Source organism: Saccopteryx leptura, chromosome 2 (genome assembly GCF_036850995.1).
Source record: "Saccopteryx leptura isolate mSacLep1 chromosome 2, mSacLep1_pri_phased_curated, whole genome shotgun sequence".
Lineage (NCBI taxonomy): Eukaryota > Metazoa > Chordata > Mammalia > Chiroptera > Emballonuridae > Saccopteryx > Saccopteryx leptura.
In genome coordinates this window covers 128,802,667-128,820,310 of record NC_089504.1, presented here as the reverse complement: position 1 = coordinate 128,820,310, position 17,644 = coordinate 128,802,667, and the positions used below count along the sequence as shown (strand labels likewise).

Sequence of the window (17,644 nt, the reverse complement as noted above, 5' to 3'; positions counted from 1 at the left end):
AAGTAGCCCTTGTGCCGCAGACTCACCGAGAGAAACTGAGTGATGGCGGCAGTCAGACAAAGCATGGGTCCTGAGCATGCCAACAGGCCCGATGCCACCACAGGTAAAAGTACCCAAAACATTCCAAAACCAAATGTAAATGACTCTAGGGTCACTTGCATTTTAGACTACTTGTTCCTTTGGTAAACTTCCAGAAGCTGGGATAAATATTTTCTGGGTGTCTACAACTACAACAAAGATACAAAATCCAACCTTGAGCTCCCTGGGTAGCCAACCACAACACTGCTCTATGTAAGGACAGGCTTGTGTTGAATGTTAACTCAGTTTCATTCTGGTTAAATCCATTTGTACAGTATATGTATAAGCCTATATATTCTTTCTTCCTGACTAGAAAGGTAGGTATTTTATTTATCTTCTAAGAAAGCAAAGTTAAAATTTTAATTCCGAAATGAATCAACCAGAGAACTGAATCACAGTAGGACTCACAATGTTAGCACTTAAGAGTAGGCAGTGTGGGCAGATTTTGAGTAAGAAGACCTAGATTTAATTTACCAGCTGAGATCTTGGGCCAGTCATTTAATCTGAGTGTTTTCCCATCTGTAAAATGAAGATATTTATGTTTATGTTTCATGGTAACATTTCCTGCCATGTACTAAGCAATTTACTATATTTTTTATTCTTAATTCTCAAAATCATCCTTCAAGAGTTCTTAAAAGTTCAGATCCCGAGATCCAGAGATGAGAGCAGAAATGAACAGTGAACATACAATCTCCATGTATGCATACTTGTGCATGTTCATCTGGGTTCTCAGCCAGGGACAATGGGAATCTCAGCATCTACGGGGAAGTGGTGGTGGTGGTGGTGGGGGGGGGGGGTAGACAGGGGCAGTAGGCGTGTGCATTTGAGGAAAAACTTCCATTGTGATTCTGATATTTTCTCCCCACTCCGGCTTGTGAAATACCAGCTTCAACGAAAGTTATTACCACCAGTTTATAATATTTATTTGGGTGTGAAGTGTGTGGAGAGATGGAATGAACTGCAGAAGGAAATGAGGAACCTTTGATAATGGAAAACATGTTTCTCAGTTGTGTTGTTGGTTTACCAAATGTACACGTTCTTTCCAAACTCACTGAGTTGTAATTTTTTAATGATTGCAGTTTATTGTACATGAAAGTAAACTTTAATAAAATTGATTAAGACATTGAATAAACCATCTCAGCTCCTAAATAACAACAAATTTCATGAAACATTTCTTAAGTAAACTACTTGCCCACCAATTCAAGTGCATGTCCTTTGAATTGCTCTTTTAGTCTGAATGATAGAGCAATACTGACCCCTCAACACTCTTCTCTCCCCTGGGCCACTGAAGAGGGCTTTTGAGAGGCAGTCAGTAGCATACTGCAAGGATAAACTGACACACAGAAACTGGGGCAATAACCTGGACTTCATGAAAACCACATCCTAATCCATCTAACACTCGATAGCTCAAATTCATGTGGAGTGACTTATTCCAATGGGTGACCCCAGACTTTGAAGTCTACAGCTTAGGTAAGATAGACTGTGAGTTACACAGTTCCCTGCAAACTAGCTATTAATAATTCCTTTCTTTAGTGTAGATCAGTGGTCAGCTGTTGAAAACTGTCCTAATCAACTACACTAACCAACTTTTATTTCCAAACTTATTTTACAATATGCCTCAGTACACATTTGTACAGAAGCTAAGATGATTTGTGTTCTAAATCCAATTATACAATAATTTCTTTTATTTCCTTCTTTAGTGCCTTAGTAACTTTTTTGAATCAACAATTTTTAAAAGTCAGTAGAATGTAAAAAAATACCTGTATACCCACAGTTCTTTATAACCCCACAATAATGCCAAGATCTTTAACAAACTAAATTACTGTGAATCAATGATTTTGAATAAGCACTTTTGACAAATTTGAACAGATTTGAAAAATTTAGAGCAGATTATTTGTTTTCTAACGAATAAGCACACTTATCTTCAGTACCTTTTATGTATATACTATTGGTAAAGATTTTATGTATTTTTTTATAAAATCTATATTTTGGGAAAATTAAATTTATCATGATTTTCAAGATTAAGACAACAGAAAATGTACTATGAGTGAAGAAATATAGTCAGAAATATAGTCCAAAAGTTTTGTTAAATTTTTAAAAAATAATTCTGCCTTGGAAATTCTACATTTTCCCTATATTTATGCAAAGATATTGTGGACTTGGCTTCATTGCATTTGGATTCCTGCAAAAGAACTATAATATTTGACTAACCTGAAGTAGAATGTTTCTAAAAGATAATTATTTGTCCCACGTAATAACATTCTGGAAAAGCCAATTCTGTTTATTCCAAATAAACAGAATTGAAATACTTGATTTGCCTCTGGCCGTTTGGCTCAGTGGTAGAGCATTGGCCTGGTGTGTGGATGTCCTGGGTTCAATTCCAGTCATGGCACCAAGGAGAAGTGACCATTTGCTTCTCCACTCCTTCCTCTTCCCTTTCTCGCTCTCTCTCCCCCTCCTGCAGCCATAGCTCCAGGCACTGAGGATGGCTCCATGGAGCCTCCACCTCAGGTGCTAAAAACAGCTTGGTTGCAAACATGGTCCCAGATGAACAGAGCATCAGCCCAGACAAGGGTTCCCGGGGGGATCCCGGTTGGGATGCATCTAGGAGTCTGTCTCTCTATCTTCCCTCCTCTCACTTGGAAAAAGAAGGAAAAAAAAAAGAAATACTTGATTTTTATTAGGAAATGTCTACAAATTTTGGTTTTCCATTATACAAATAATTTTTCAAAATCCAGACATTATTCAAATGTAAGCCAGTCCTTATACAAACAGAATACACACAAAGATAAAAATATACATATTCTCTCAGCAAACTTTGTTACATAAATAAGAAAAATATATACAGCTGGTATTTCAGATCTAAAATAAAGTATCTTAACACTGTAACCACACACCAAAAATACTAAAACAACACTACAGAAAAATTTAAAAGAACAATCCATTTTATGATATCTACAATTATAAAGATAATAATACCAATCTTAGGAAAATATGTACTTCACACTGGGATCTTAATTTTTACTTCACTTTGTTCACTTTTTGGAATATTCTCTGGATAGCTAAAATTCACAATTCTACCAGCTATCCATGACACTTAATACAACAGTTAGAACACATGAAGAAGAACTAAATAATCTGTATCTTTATAATTTGGAATAGATGTAGAAAGAATTCTTTAAAAGTTAAATTTGTATGAACCTGTGTTAAAATTTTCCAAGTAAATTGAATTGACTATGAAAAACCAAATGATTCTTCTTAAGTAGGAAGTGTTAGAAAAAAATCCAAACACTTGAAAAGTCTTAAATAGTAAAGCAATAAGGAAAAACTGATTGAGCCAACGGTTACCTAGATAAAAGCAACTCAGCTAGGTATAGATTTAATTATGTTTTGCCCCAGAAACTCTCCTTCCTTTTCTGAGCTCGTGCCAGAGTCTGAAAAGCCCGGAGACTAGATGCTGCAGAGCGAGCAGAAATCTCAGATAATCTGTCATCATCTGCAAGGAAAGAATTATAGTTAGAGCAAAAAATGTCTCTTATAAATATATTGTTTTATGACATCAACAGGAAAGCAAAGGCATCAAGCTTTGTAATGTCAATATTACCTCTGAAAGAAAAAAGTAATCTATTGAAATATAAGATACTAACATTTTGAGAACAGTTCACAGGAATTTTCCAAGTTTACCATATTCAGAAATCAACCATTCAAATGTTAAATGAGCATTCTGTTTCCTTCCTGAAATCCCAGTGTCATTACCTCAACTCATGGCTTACAATTTCAGTATTACCTGGAAACAATTCATCATCATACTGTCCTGTCCTACTTTAAAAAGCACAGCTGTTCTGAGCAAAACATTTTTTAAAACTTCTTAAAAACAAAATGCTATAGTTTAACATGGTACTTACATCACATTTCTAAAATAATCTTAATGTAGAAATAATATTTGACTTGAATATGCTATCTTTTCATTATTACTGAAATTCCTCACTCTGAGTAAGCAAATCTATTATACGATTATTTGCAAACATTGTTTTCCATTAAAAAGAAAACAGGACTGGATTCAAATTGTCCAGATATTTGAATCTGAAAACAGAACAACTTGATTTCTAATACACTAAATTCTGAAAAAAGTCCAAAACTTGCTAAGAGAAAAGAAAACTTTTAATGTGCATGAAATTAAAATACATAAAGCATTAATTCAAATTTACTTTCAAATCCAAAAATTATAAACTCAGAATTTCATACTTCTAAGGAAGAATTATAATTTCAGTTGTTCACATCAAGAATTCAAAATACCTCCTGCCACTATCAGCAGCATATGAATTTGCCATCATGAAAACTACACAGAAGAAAAATGTTCATTTTCCATAATAGTATTTTTTTTGAGAAGTGAAAATTGACAAGACTATATATACACACATTTGGAAAAATGATGGCTCTAATGCTAGGCCAAATTCCTGAGCCCCACCTAGTCAGGGTGGAGAACAGAGAGGGTACAGATCTCAGAGTGATGTGAGGCTCAATCTCTTACCATCCAGCTGACTGTCCTCAAAAAGACTCACAGGGCTTTAGGTCCCAGTTTACTCATTTGTTAAATGGAAATAACTTCACCCCCTCATAAGATTTCAAGGATCAAAAGAAATAACATCTGTGGAAGTCCTTTGTAAAGTATACAGTGCCAATGGACTGTAAGACCATCATACTGTTGTGAACTACCTGCCATATAATAAACCCTTATAGCTTTATCTTGTGTTACGGGACTATGGAAATACCTTCATCATTAAAGGCTTCGTGCTGAGGTAACTGGAAATTGTTCTTCCTTGCTTTTCCCACTTAAAAAAAAAGGCAGAAGAAATTACCTTTCAAAGCTACCCAACAGTGTATTTATAGTAAACCCTTAGTGAAAGTAAGCTGTCAAAAATTAATTTTAAATCTTTAATAAAAATTACTATGAAAGGGCCATTCATTAATTTATAATGTGTTTATTATTAACAAATATGTAAACAAATGATAAATAACCTCCTAGAATTCTTTTCAATGATTATGTTGCCGTAGTCTAACTTTAAAAGAATCTAGTAGGGTCCTGTTTAAAGATATAGATGAAATATACACATTTACAAAAAATGTCATAAAACCATAGGAAAGAAAATGGAAGACAAGAACACAGTGTCAACATTTTGTGGAAAGCAAATGAGAGGGCAGTGAGGGTGCTGTTATCACACTCAAGCAAGGTGAACCCTAAGGCGGAGAGGAGGGAAACCCAGAAGCAACCGTTCTGTCCCCCAATGGCTCAGCCCCTGAGTAGCACCGAAAGCTACTGGCCCAGCAAACAGTATGGGCACCAAGACTACGGGGGGGGGGGGGGGGACGCTATGCAAAGTATATATATGCTTGCCTAACCACTGTGCTGCACAACTGAAACCCAATACAAAATAATACTAAAGTAACTATAATTGAAAAAATTAAAATTAAAAGAACAAGTCTGCCAGATCATCCTTTAACTTGGCAAGGTGGGTAACTATCCCTCTCGCAAAAGAGAAATGGAGGTTTTGTCTCTGAAGGTTTATCAAAGCTACTTTGACTAAAGGACACCAGGTTCAACTGAGGGCACGGGGACCATATTCAAACCAGGGAGGCTGCACATACACGTACTTTATCATCTGAATGGAGTAAACATGTGATCCATAAAAAAATAGGGTGCTGTATAAAGGGAATATGCAGTGTTAAACAATTATTAGAAATTAAATATATTAGTCAAATTCTTTTTAAAAACTCAAAAGAAATGGTAGAATATATATAAAAATTAGTAATCCTTTCAAATTAAAATAAAAAGACAGATATGGCAAATAGGAGAGGTAAGGTAAGAAAATAAGATCATGATCAATATATGTCCAATACCTAAATAATAGGAGTGCTAGAAAAAAAGGGAACAGAAAATGGAGGGGAAGAAATTACTAAGTAGTTCAAAAAAATTTCCCAGAAGTAAAAAATTGAATTTCCAGACTGAAAAGGTATGCTGAGTACTAGCAAAATTAATGAAGAGAGATCCACTGTAAAATTCATAGCATTAGGTATAGAGAAAAGATCCCAAAAGGCTGCCAGGAAAAAAAATCACATATAAAAGATCAAAAATAAAACGAGCATTAGACTTCTCTTGCAACAGTAATAGTGTGAGCTAGAAAAGAGCAGAGAAGTGCCTAATGACCTAAAGGGAAATAATTCATGACCCTGAATTCTATGTCCAGGTAACATCTGGCAATGTCTGAAGACATTTTTGGTTGTCTTACCTGAGGAAGGGATGCAACTGATATCTAGTGCATTGCCTATATGTGTATGGGAAAGAACTTGAAAGACACCTCACACACAAAAGTGAACTTGGGAACAGTACAATTAACTATTCCAAAGATGAGATTTATCCTATTTAAAGAAATTACATTAATTAAAATACTAAATAACATAATTTATTAACATATAGTATATACTTATATGCCTTTGTACCTAGGAGTATAAAACTTTCATTTTAAAAGACAAAAAAATTAAGACCAAAATAATTACCGTTGTGCTGAAATTCTGGGTCTTTCAGAGAGCCCTGAATCCGACGAGAGGGATGCCAGTAGCACGAAATACAGGGTGGAGAGGGAGACCGCCCAGGTGTGTTTTTGGAGCATTCTGGATTTTTTTTGCAACATTCTGGAGGAGTTGCTGCAGCACATTTGGCGATACTGATTTCAGAATCTTCCCTCAAAGGCAGGGGATCAGCTGTTTTTACACCAGCAGCTGGAGAAGTCTGACGGGCCATCACATGGCTTCCTTTCTAAATGACAAAAAATAGATAGATAGATATCTCTGTGTGTGCACGTGTAAATAAAACATTTGAACACAAAAAAATGTATTATAAAAGGAGTAGGAGAAAATACGGGGAAACTTAGCTTCCATGTGAGATTAACATATAAACATATACTCCAAGTCTAACTAACAATTCCTTAAGTCTGACAAGACCTCCCCATCCATTGATCCTGTCCCCTCTGCACTCTACTGGACCTTACTTTCTTGAGTCCCATTTTCCCTCCCTAACCAACTCAGCTTCCATGGGTAATCATTATAATCACTTCCCTGCATACACCTTAACTCCTTTACCTTTCTCACTTTGTCTTACTCCCTTGACAAAACATGAACCCGTTAAATACAACTCTACCTACCCTGTGCCTCTGCAGCCAAACACTCCTGGGGAAAAAACACACAACCCACCCTGACTGGTCTCACATCAGATCTGTCTCACTAACCTAAAGTGGCCCTTTAATGTTGCCCTGCAATAGCTCACACTGCCCTGGTCCACTCACTCTCCCACTATCTGAAAAAAACTTCCAACATTATCTTTCCCTGCCTCATTCCCAGCAAGGGTCTTTCTTCATATTCCACCAAGAGCAAGAGACTTTCCACAAGCTCCCACCACATTTTCCTACATCCCATCAGCAGTATCCATATAATATACTCTGCCTTCCCCTTTTTAATAATGAAGGACTGTCACAGGGCCTGAGGCCCTTCCACACCCCCACCAGATCCTATGCCTTTTCTCCTATTCGAGAACACCTTTCCAACAATTTTCCTCTCACTCCTGCATCATCTTTTCTCTCTCCTTAAAACTGTTCTGATCAACATACAAATGTGCCATTGTCTCCTCTTTCTTGATCTCACTTCCTCCAAGTCTCACTCCCTTACCCTGCTCCCTTTCATGGAAAAAACTCTTGAAAGAATTGCCTGTGATGCCGTCTCCAGCTCTCCTCTCCCTTCTCTGGAACTCACATGCATTTAAGCTTTTGTCCCTATGACTATCAAAACTGCCCTCTGTCAAGGTCACCAAAATCTCCATGTAGCTAAATCAAATAATCAATTTTCATACTTATTGATCCATCAGTAGCACTGACAATTTGTCCTCCTGGACACATCCAGGACACCACAGTCCCGTGTCCCAGCACCTCATGGTTGTTCTCCTCAGTCTCTTTGCCGGTTACTCCTCAGCTTCCCAGTATCAACCACCTGGGGCTCAGGTCTGTCTGCACCTACTCTTCTGTCTGCATCCACTCCCTTGGTAACCTTCCCCAGGCTGAAGACCTTACATACCAGTACCACCTTAAAGAGCCTCAAATCTGTTAGCGGCACCTTCTACTCTCCAAACTCAATCAACTCCCTACTTCACATGGCTGCTTGTATGTCTAATAACCTTCTCAACTTGAACGTGTCCAGAACAGAACTCTTGGTCGTCCCTGACAAATCCTTTCCTCACACTGTCATGCCCGTCTCAGCTAAACAGCAGTTCCATCTTTATTGCTCAGGCCAAAAATCCTGAGTCACCCTTGGTTTTTCTCTTTCTCCCACCTCATATCTTATACATCAGCAAATCTTATCAGCTATACCTTCAATGAATATCCAGAATTAGACTTTATCACCTGACTGCCTTTACTACCACTGTGATCCAAACGACCATCATTCTTGCCTGGGTTTTGTAATTGCCTCATCTCACTCCTCTGCGCCTCCAAAGGCTTCCCATTACATTCAGAATAATATTGAAAGCCTTTGCTATGGCTTATAAGGCCCCACACAGTTTAATCACTCAGTATGCCTGTGAGCTCATCACCCACGTTGTTCTCCCTTTCTTGCTTTCTGTTCCAGTCACACAACTTCCGGGCTGTTCCAGGAAGAATGGTTTCCTTCTCATCCTGGGGACTGGGTAACAGGGCACTCACTGTTCTTTTGCCTGAATGCTTTCCTAGATATGCATATGGTCGATCCTTCACCAGATTATGCTCAACTGCCACCATCTCAGTGAGAACTTTCCCGGCCATTTCCTATTCACTTCCTTTGTTTTATTCTTCTTCTCAGTTCTTATACTTTAACATACTATGTATTTTACCTAGTTATCCTGTTTATTGTCTTTCTCCTGCACTAGAATATAAGTTCAATAAGGGCCAGGATTTCTGTTTCTTTCACTGCTCTATGTCCAGTGCTAAAACGGTGCATGGAACATAGTTAGAACACAATTGCCAAAGAGCCGATGATCAATAAACAGAGCTGTTTCTCTCTCTCTTCTTGCTGAGTCACTACTGACAAGATTTGAAAGTAATCAGCAGAAATAACAATGTCAATATCAGGAAAGTAATCTAATGCTTCTGCCTTCCTAAAAATAGGTTAATAAATTGTCTTCACATATGATAAACAAAATTTTCTAAAACCTGAAACTATCATTCATTTTACATGTGAATAAAAAAAATCACTTCCTGAAAGATGTTTTTCCCCCAAATAGAAATATTTACCTTCCTCAAATCAGTCTTTGGAGTTTCTAAGCCATCCTGAGAAGACATTCTTTTCTTCTGTTCTGGGACTGGAGGCTTCACTTTAGATGGAGACACTAAAACAGCACCGCCTGGAAAAATGCAGATGATAAGTTTCAATTAAACTCAATTTTCACACAGCAAAGGCAGGGAAAATAAGACTGCACAGCATCTGCCTATTACCAACAGCCGGAGTGGTCAGGTCGTGGTGAGTCCTCTGGACCCCACCCAGCTCCCGCAGCTTTGGAGTGGGAAGCCTGCCTCCTTTTCCTGAGGACATGGAAGAGGAATCTGACCTACAAATTAAAATAATCTGTTATGAAGCATTTCCTCCAGGAAAGATGATCAAAAATACTCTGCCATCATTATGCAATAAAATATAAGACTTTTAAGATAAGACCATTTAGTTTCTGAAAAATAAAGGAAGCACATGCAGGCAGGAGCGACTGAGTACTGGAAGAGGGAAGTCAGTGCGAGTCAGCAGAGAGACCTCCCCTGCATCAGGGCCTCAGGAACGGCAAAACTCATGCAAGAACAAGAACGGATTGGACTATGGAAAAAAAGCACCATTATCAAAAGTAGAGAACCACTCCCCATAGAAATCTGCATATAAACCAGCAGGAATTAGTTATCTGCCAAAATCACTTACTTTAATATTGATATATATTATAAAACATTATCTTTATTTTTTGGTATAACCATCTGATATTTAAGAATATCAGCTATTTTCATTAAATCATAAAGAAAGTCATTCTTCCAGTCACATTTATAAATCTAGCAAATCATAATTAATAGGACATAAATGAAAATAACACTACTTCCTCCCCAAGAAGCTCAGTGTTCAAGTAATGAATTACCAATTAGTGGTGACTCAAATGCCTGACTGAATCAAATTATAAACCATATACAATGCCTACTTCCTGACATTAAAATATAATCTGCCCTTTATTAGTCATAAAATCAAAAGTGTAAACCACTAAATTAGTGACAAAACAAAATACATTATTGTGTACAATAACGCTGCCATATACTGATTAATTGAAAACTCTCACCCTTCTTTTATCTTGTCTGCCTTAGATTTTTCATGTACTTCCAATTTCTCTAACTCTCCCATATAAACCTGCTTGTCCCTTTCCCTTTCCTCCACCTCCTCCTCTCTTGGCTGTTTCTGTACGTCTTCACCAGTGTTCTCTGCATCCCAAGCCAGACGCCTTCTAACAGGTATGCAGGGAGCATCTGACAAGCCCAGTTTCTCCGTGGTAGTTTTCTGGGGCTGTTCTTCCAAGATAGGTCTTTTTTCTTCTAGTTTTGTAGAAGCCCATTTCTGCAAAGTCTTATGGCTTGTAGGATCTCTGCATAACAAATTAAGTTTTATTTTAAACCTGAGTAGTTTAAGGTTTCTAATTAATACTAATTTTAATGAATCCACCATTTCTCTTTCACTATTCACAACTCTGTATTTCCCATAGATAATACCTTGCACCAATATTGAAGAAATAAATCTAATTAAGAGTTTATTTTACAGTGTAAGACATTAAAGTTGGCCCTGGCCAGTTGGCTCAGTGGTAGAGCGTTGGCCTGGTGTGTGGATGTCCCAGGTTCGATTCCTGGTCAGGGCACACAGGAGAAGTGCCTATCTGCTTCTCCACCCCTATGCTCCTCACTTCTCTCTCTCTTCCTCTCCTGCAGGCATGGCTCAATTGGAGCAAGTTGGCCCTGGCTGCTGAGGATGGCTCCATGATCTCTGCCTCAGGCGCTAAGAAGTGTTTGGTTGCTGAGCAATGGAGCAACTCCCCAGATGGGCAGTGCATCGCCCCCTAGTGGGCTTGCCAGATGGATCCTGGTCGGGGCATATACGGGAGTCTGTCTCTGCCTCCCCTCCTCTCACTGAATAAAAAAAAAAAAAAAGAAAGAAAAAGACATTAAAGTTGTGATCTGGAGTTGCCATTAAAATACTCCAAAATAAAACATATTATCTCCTCTTCTACCTTCACATATACATGCCTGACAAAATTCATATGTATCCCCTAAACTGACATTTATACACATAAACTAGGATCCCACATGGTCTAATTTGGTCAGTTACTCAATTAGAGTTTGTGCACAAACTTCAGTGTATTTGTGGATCTGGTAAACTGATGCAAATTTTTTACTTTAGATAGAGTAATCTTTTCCAGACAGTATTAAAGAGTAGATTTTGTGATGAGCTTTTAAATCAGGCATCACATAATTACAATTTACAGTTCAATTTGGTATGTATGACTATATTAATATACTGTAACAACTAAAAACTACTGTATTTTATTTGCTACAAATCAGTGTGCTATTTCTTATAAAAAGTTAAATCTTTTCACTTCATAACTCAGGACCTAAGTTCCATATTAACCATAAAAATGTATTAATAGCCCTGGCCGGTTGGCTCAGTGGTAGAGCGTCGGCCTGGTGTGCAGCGGTCCCGGGTTCGATTCCCGGCCAGGGCACACAGGAGAAGCGCCCATCTGCTTCTCCACCCCTCCCCCTCTCCTTCCTCTCTGTCTCTCTCTTCCCCTCCCGCAGCCGAGGCTCCACTGGAGCAAGGTTTGCCCGGGCGCTGAGGATGGCTCTGTGGCCTCTGCCTCAGGCGCTAGAATGGCTCTGATTCCGACAGAGCGACGCCCCAAGATGGGCAGAGCATCGCCCCCTGGTGGGCATGCCGGGTGGATCCCGGTCGGGCGCATGCGGGAGTCTGTCTGACTGTCTCTCCCCGTTTCCAGCTTCAGAAAAATACAAAAAAAAAAAAAAATGTATTAATAAATGATAATGGGACAATGCTCTAACCAACCAAGCTATCCAGCCAGAGCTATACAAGTATTTAAAGCAAGTGTGCATACTTTTATTTTTCAAAAAACAAACTAAAAATAATGAAATATAATAAATGTCTGGCATATCTCCAGTCTAGAAGAAGAATTTTTAGTAGTATGTCATTTATCTATATAATTCCATGATCTACATAAGCTAAAACATACTTTTTCACCATACACAAAGAACATCTCACCCAGCAAGATCTAGTGCTCTAATGTTACTACTAATGGTTCCTTCTGAGCTCGTGGTCGAGGAAACATCCCAAAAGCAGTTTTTGTCAGACAGAATCTGATTCAGATGATCCCGAGAAAAATGTGTCCCTTGAATTCGTTTCCTGTAACACTCAGCCTTCTCCCGGAGCTCTTTAACCTACACAGGGAGAGTCACATCATATATTACTGTAAATGCATCTTTGCAAATATTACCAAGTAGCATATTAATGACAATGCACACATATAGCCAGAGACCAAAGAGAAAGGAAGCCAGAAATAGCCAAATACATTCATCAAACTATGTGCATTTTTAAGCAGAAACTAAAACAGTCAAGCTAAAGCACAATGCAGTTATTTCAGGCCAACAAGGAGGGAGAAATTTGTAGCAACTAAAAAAAATATTGACACCTACATCTTATTTAAATTAAAATTACACAAGTACTCTATGCATTATTACAATTTTTTAAAAACTCAAAAGCAACCAACCTCCGCATACCACATGGCATTTAGAGAACCCTAGGAGAGGAATACAGAAACATACTTAATGACAGGTTAATGTACAGTTGAATATTAATGGAAATCATAGAAATACCTATTATCCTTCCTTCTAAATATATATATCAAATTTGTCAACCAAATTATTTTAGTATTTTTAGTAATATTTAATTCAATAACCAAGATAGGTTAATATTATCTCAAACACCAGCCACATTATTGCACAGCTAGGATGCTGTCCATGATGGGTTACCTAGTTACTATTCCTATTTCCCTACTCACGGATAATTACTGAAATACCCAAAACCCTAACCCCAGTCTTAATTTCCTAGTTTTATATACAGTTGTCCTTAGTATAGAAGCCCCCAATGAAAGAGTCACAAGGCTTCCCCCTCCAAATTCCTCAACATTTCCTTGGAATCAGCAAAACCTTAACTTCTTAAAGATGTATTAAATACATACTAATGTTTAATCCCACAAAATAGCAATTGTAATATACTCAACAAAGTGACAGAATACAAAATCATGTTCTGATGAACTATAAAGCACTTTGAATTCCTGAATATAAGAATAACATATTTCCATGTGAAGTGTAGCCTTTTAGCCTCATTTGAAATCCTTTCATTTTATACATCATACTGCCACCTTCTGGTTTCCATAAGTATTACAGTTCTACCATGTAAAAAAATTAAATTGCCCCTCAGAATTCTAAAATAATCTGTTTAATATTATAAACCAATGTTATCTCAATAAAAATTAAAATAAGTAAAAGAAAATAATCTTTATTCTCAAAAAACTAATTTTTTATCATAAGCATGGAATATTAGCATTAAAAGGACATCTATCTTGATACTGACCGATTAAACTGCCTTGCTTTCACTTAAAGACAAATAAAGCAAATATAAAACTTAGCATTGCAAAAACAATTGGAGAAACATATCCTCAGTTCCTTAATGAGACACTATTGCATGCAAAAAAAAAAAGTTACATCTCTAGGGAATTAACCAAAGTGAAAGGACAGCATCTGTCATGGCATAAGAAGCCGAATAAATGCTCAAATGAACCAAACCTAAAACATTACTAAAGGATAATTCAAAATATTATTTTCTTCACTGCTAAAAAAAATTGAGCCATATTCATGTATCATTTCTGTAAACTCATATACCTACTTTGAAGAAAATTATGAGTACAACAGATCCTAAATAATGATTCGTACAACATCATTTCGCTCAAAGTCATTTCATTATAACACTGAGACGCTATAGGAATGTAACTCTTGTTTCTTTATACATTGTTTTGTTTAAAGTCACAGAACCCATCCACAATGTTAAATGAGGACTTGAGAGGTTTTTGCATTTAACAGGTAGAACTGAGACACATGGGTTGAGTCAGATAAATTACTAACCAAGGTATTCTGAATGCACAGGAACCTTTCATAAACTGCCTTGATATAATCCACATTTCATTTCTCATATGTCCTCCATGATTCAATGTTCCATGGCTACTCTATCACCTACATGATAAAACCTGCAAGCTTTAGCATCTCTTCCTCCCTCTAAGATCTTCAAGTCCCTCATGCATATCCCTGTTACTTATTTCATCCTACTGGAATTAATTGCTCATGTCATTCTCCCCCATTAACCTATGAACTCCTCAAGGTGAGGAAGAATGTAGTGTTTAAACTAGGGGTCCCCAAACTACTGCCTGCAGGCCGCATGCAGCCCCCTGAGGCTATTTATCTGGCCCCCACCACACTTCCAGAAGGGACGACTCTTTCATTGGTAGTCAGTGAGAGTAGCATAGTTCCCATAGAAATACTGGTCAGTTTGTTGATTTAAATTTATTTATTCTTTATTTTAAATATTGTATTTGTTCCCATTTTGTTTTTCTACTTTAAAATAAGATATAAGCAGTGCACATAGGGATTTGTTCATAGGGTTTTTTATAGTCCAGCCCTCCAACGGTCTGAGGGACAGTGAACTGGCCCTCTGTGTAAAAAGTTTGGGGACCCCTGGTTTAAACAATGCTTCCACAATCGGTCCTGAGTGTAAACTAAGTGCTAGGCCTAAGCGGAAAGGCTGGTAGACAAAGATAAGCAAGGAAGTCCCTGTACTCAGTGTGCTCACAGTTTTGTAGAGGAAGCAGACCTCCTTGTCTATGATAAGTTATTATCATAATATTACAGTTTACACCATAATAAACAAATGAGATATAAGCTGAAGGAGTGGATCAAAAATGGGGCCTATCAGTGCTGTACTGTGAATAGGGTGGAGTGGAAGGAGCAGAGAAGGCTATTCTATCCCTGTGGGAGGATCTGACTGTTTGATAAACATGAGGATGGATGAATATCTCCTCCATGGACACAGTGATCCCATTCTTTTTTTACATTAATTTTTTTAAAAGGAGGGAGAAGAAATATTTACAGAAATACTGCAAAAATTAGGTTTGCTCAGTTCTATTTGTTACTGACATTCAAAACAATGTTTCAAATTGACTTTATCAGCAATCTTTATTAATAACCTTAGTGCTAATGATATATTTTGCTAATACATAGTTTTAAGTTTCTATAATCCTAAACTAAGATAAAAAATTAGAAGGTTGATAGTTCCCAAGAAAGGTATTCTACAAGAGAAGAGTAAATTATATATATGGTGTGAACTCAATATTAAGCATAATCCCTATAGTCAAGAACCAGAGGCACTAAAAAGGGTATAAATAAACCCTTCCAAACTCAAATCAAAACAATACGCACATCTCTTTCCAGGTAAAGTAATGGCATCAGATTATATGATACAATAAACACAAGTAGTATGTTTTAATTTCTGAATTTCTTTTCCCAAATTAATAATTTGGCAAAATAACTTAACACTTATATACAGGAAATGCAAACTTAGAAAACTGGGGAGAAAAAAATAAACATTTTTTCCCAAAAATAATTCCCCAAAAGTGTGGAGTCATCCTTATACCTAGTAGTCTTTACAATGTCTGTCAAATTACAGAATGTGGGGTTTTATCTTGAAATAAAGACTTATCTGTGAAAGACACATTAGAAAAAAATTACCCAGAGAACAAACTGTAGGTCGCGAGATGGGAGGGAGTTGGGGTAATGGGTGAAAAGGGTGAAAGAGATTAAGAAGTACAAAGTACAGTTCTAAAAGCACAATAATAGAAAATACAGCATAGAAAATATAGTCAGCAATATTGTAATAACTATGTATAATCACTTTGTAAGGTATATAAATGTCTTATGTTATACATATGAAACTAAAATAATACTGAATGCACCTAATTTTTCTTAAATTTTTTAATTACCTCAACCAATGTAATTTGAATTATTAGATTACTTAAAAATTAAGAAAAAAGGAAATTTAACACAGATTCAGTAGCTATTCTGAGGACAGGAGCTATCAATTGTAATTTCTGGTTATTTTTAAAAATCCTTTAAGTGAGCATTTTAAAAAGCAACAGCGTCAGTGTTTATATTATGGAGATAAGAATATACAGCCACTCGGCCCTGGCCGGTTGGCTCAGTGGTAGAGCATTGGCCCGGCGTGCAGGAGTCCCGGGTTCGACTCCCGGCCAGGACACACAGGAGAGGCGCCCATCTGCTACTCCACCCCTCCCCCTCGCCTTTCTCTCTATCTCTCTCTTCCCCTCCTGCAGCCAAGGCTCCATTGGAGCAAAGTTGGCCTGGGTGCTGAGGATGGTTCCATGGCCTCTGCCTCAGGCACTAGAATGGCTCCGGTTGCAGCGTAGCAATGCCCAAGATGGGCCGAGCATTGCCGCCTGGTGGGCATGCCAGGTAGATCCCGGTCAGGCGCAGGTGGGAGTCTGTCTGCCACTCCCCACTTCTCACTTCAGAAAAATACAAAAAGAATAATAATAATATACAGCCACTGGACAAATAAAGCCATACCCCAATATTATATGACTAGGTACCTGTAACTTAGGTTAAATATTCAGTCACTAGACTATAAATAGATCTTAAAAGTACAATATCTCAAACAACATAGAAAGAAATGTAGGTGATATACAATCTAGAATACTGTAACATGATTAAAAAATGAGTTAGCATTCTACTGATAACAAAGTCATTGATTGATATCCAAGTGCATGTGATGAGTATGAATAATATTTCTTCATGAAATGTTAGGAAGAGGAAAATGGGGGAGTACCTTATATTTAGATACTTCATAAGCATCCACATATAGTAAATGTCTTTCAGTAAAAAAAAATTAAAATCTAAGACTTAAATAAAACATGCCATGTTAAATCCAGTCATAGACATTTATCACCAGCAGTGGTCACTGACCTCTTTACTAAAAATTCTTACTGTTTTCTAACTCCAATTTACTTTCAGAATTATTGTACCCATAAAGGTCAAAGCAAACTACACTACTAATTTAAATATTTACAACTACCAACAGTAATTAATAAAACTAACTCTTCTCAAAAGTTACATTACCAAAGTATCATAATAGAAAAGACAGATCTTAAATTAGCAACAACACAAAACTGTTCACTTCTATCAGGGATCAGGGTAGGATAACAACTGTCAACTTATTAGGACTTCAGACAGAAGAATCCTCTCAGTCCATTATATGTTTAGTACTGAAGTCTAAATACCAACTCATCTTAGTTTAAAGAAGTCTCAGAGACTAAGAGATAATTCTTCCAAAACAAGGAGCT

General features: G+C 37.2%; 1 protein-coding gene across 6 annotated transcripts in view; it reads right to left on the bottom strand.

Moving 5' to 3' along the window:
* Positions 1–1,318: 1,318 nt before the first annotated feature.
* Positions 1,319–17,644, bottom strand: part of MDM1 (Mdm1 nuclear protein) — a 30,706-nt gene continuing 14,380 nt past the window's right edge. For 3 of the 6 annotated variants that reach the window (XM_066368701.1, XM_066368702.1, XM_066368707.1), the window contains 8 exons: positions 12,947–12,976; positions 12,442–12,617; positions 10,460–10,759; positions 9,591–9,703; positions 9,390–9,499; positions 6,634–6,892; positions 4,851–4,910; positions 1,319–3,574 (listed from right to left, as the gene is read on the bottom strand). In XM_066368701.1, the coding sequence (XP_066224798.1) occupies positions 3,462–3,574; positions 4,851–4,910; positions 6,634–6,892; positions 9,390–9,499; positions 9,591–9,703; positions 10,460–10,759; positions 12,442–12,617; positions 12,947–12,976 (1,161 nt within the window). In that variant the 3' untranslated portion in view covers positions 1,319–3,461. The remainder of the gene's footprint in view (positions 3,575–4,850; positions 4,911–6,633; positions 6,893–9,389; positions 9,500–9,590; positions 9,704–10,459; positions 10,760–12,441; positions 12,618–12,946; positions 12,977–17,644) is intronic. The other 3 variants (XM_066368704.1, XM_066368706.1, XM_066368703.1) reach the window with 3 other exon arrangements.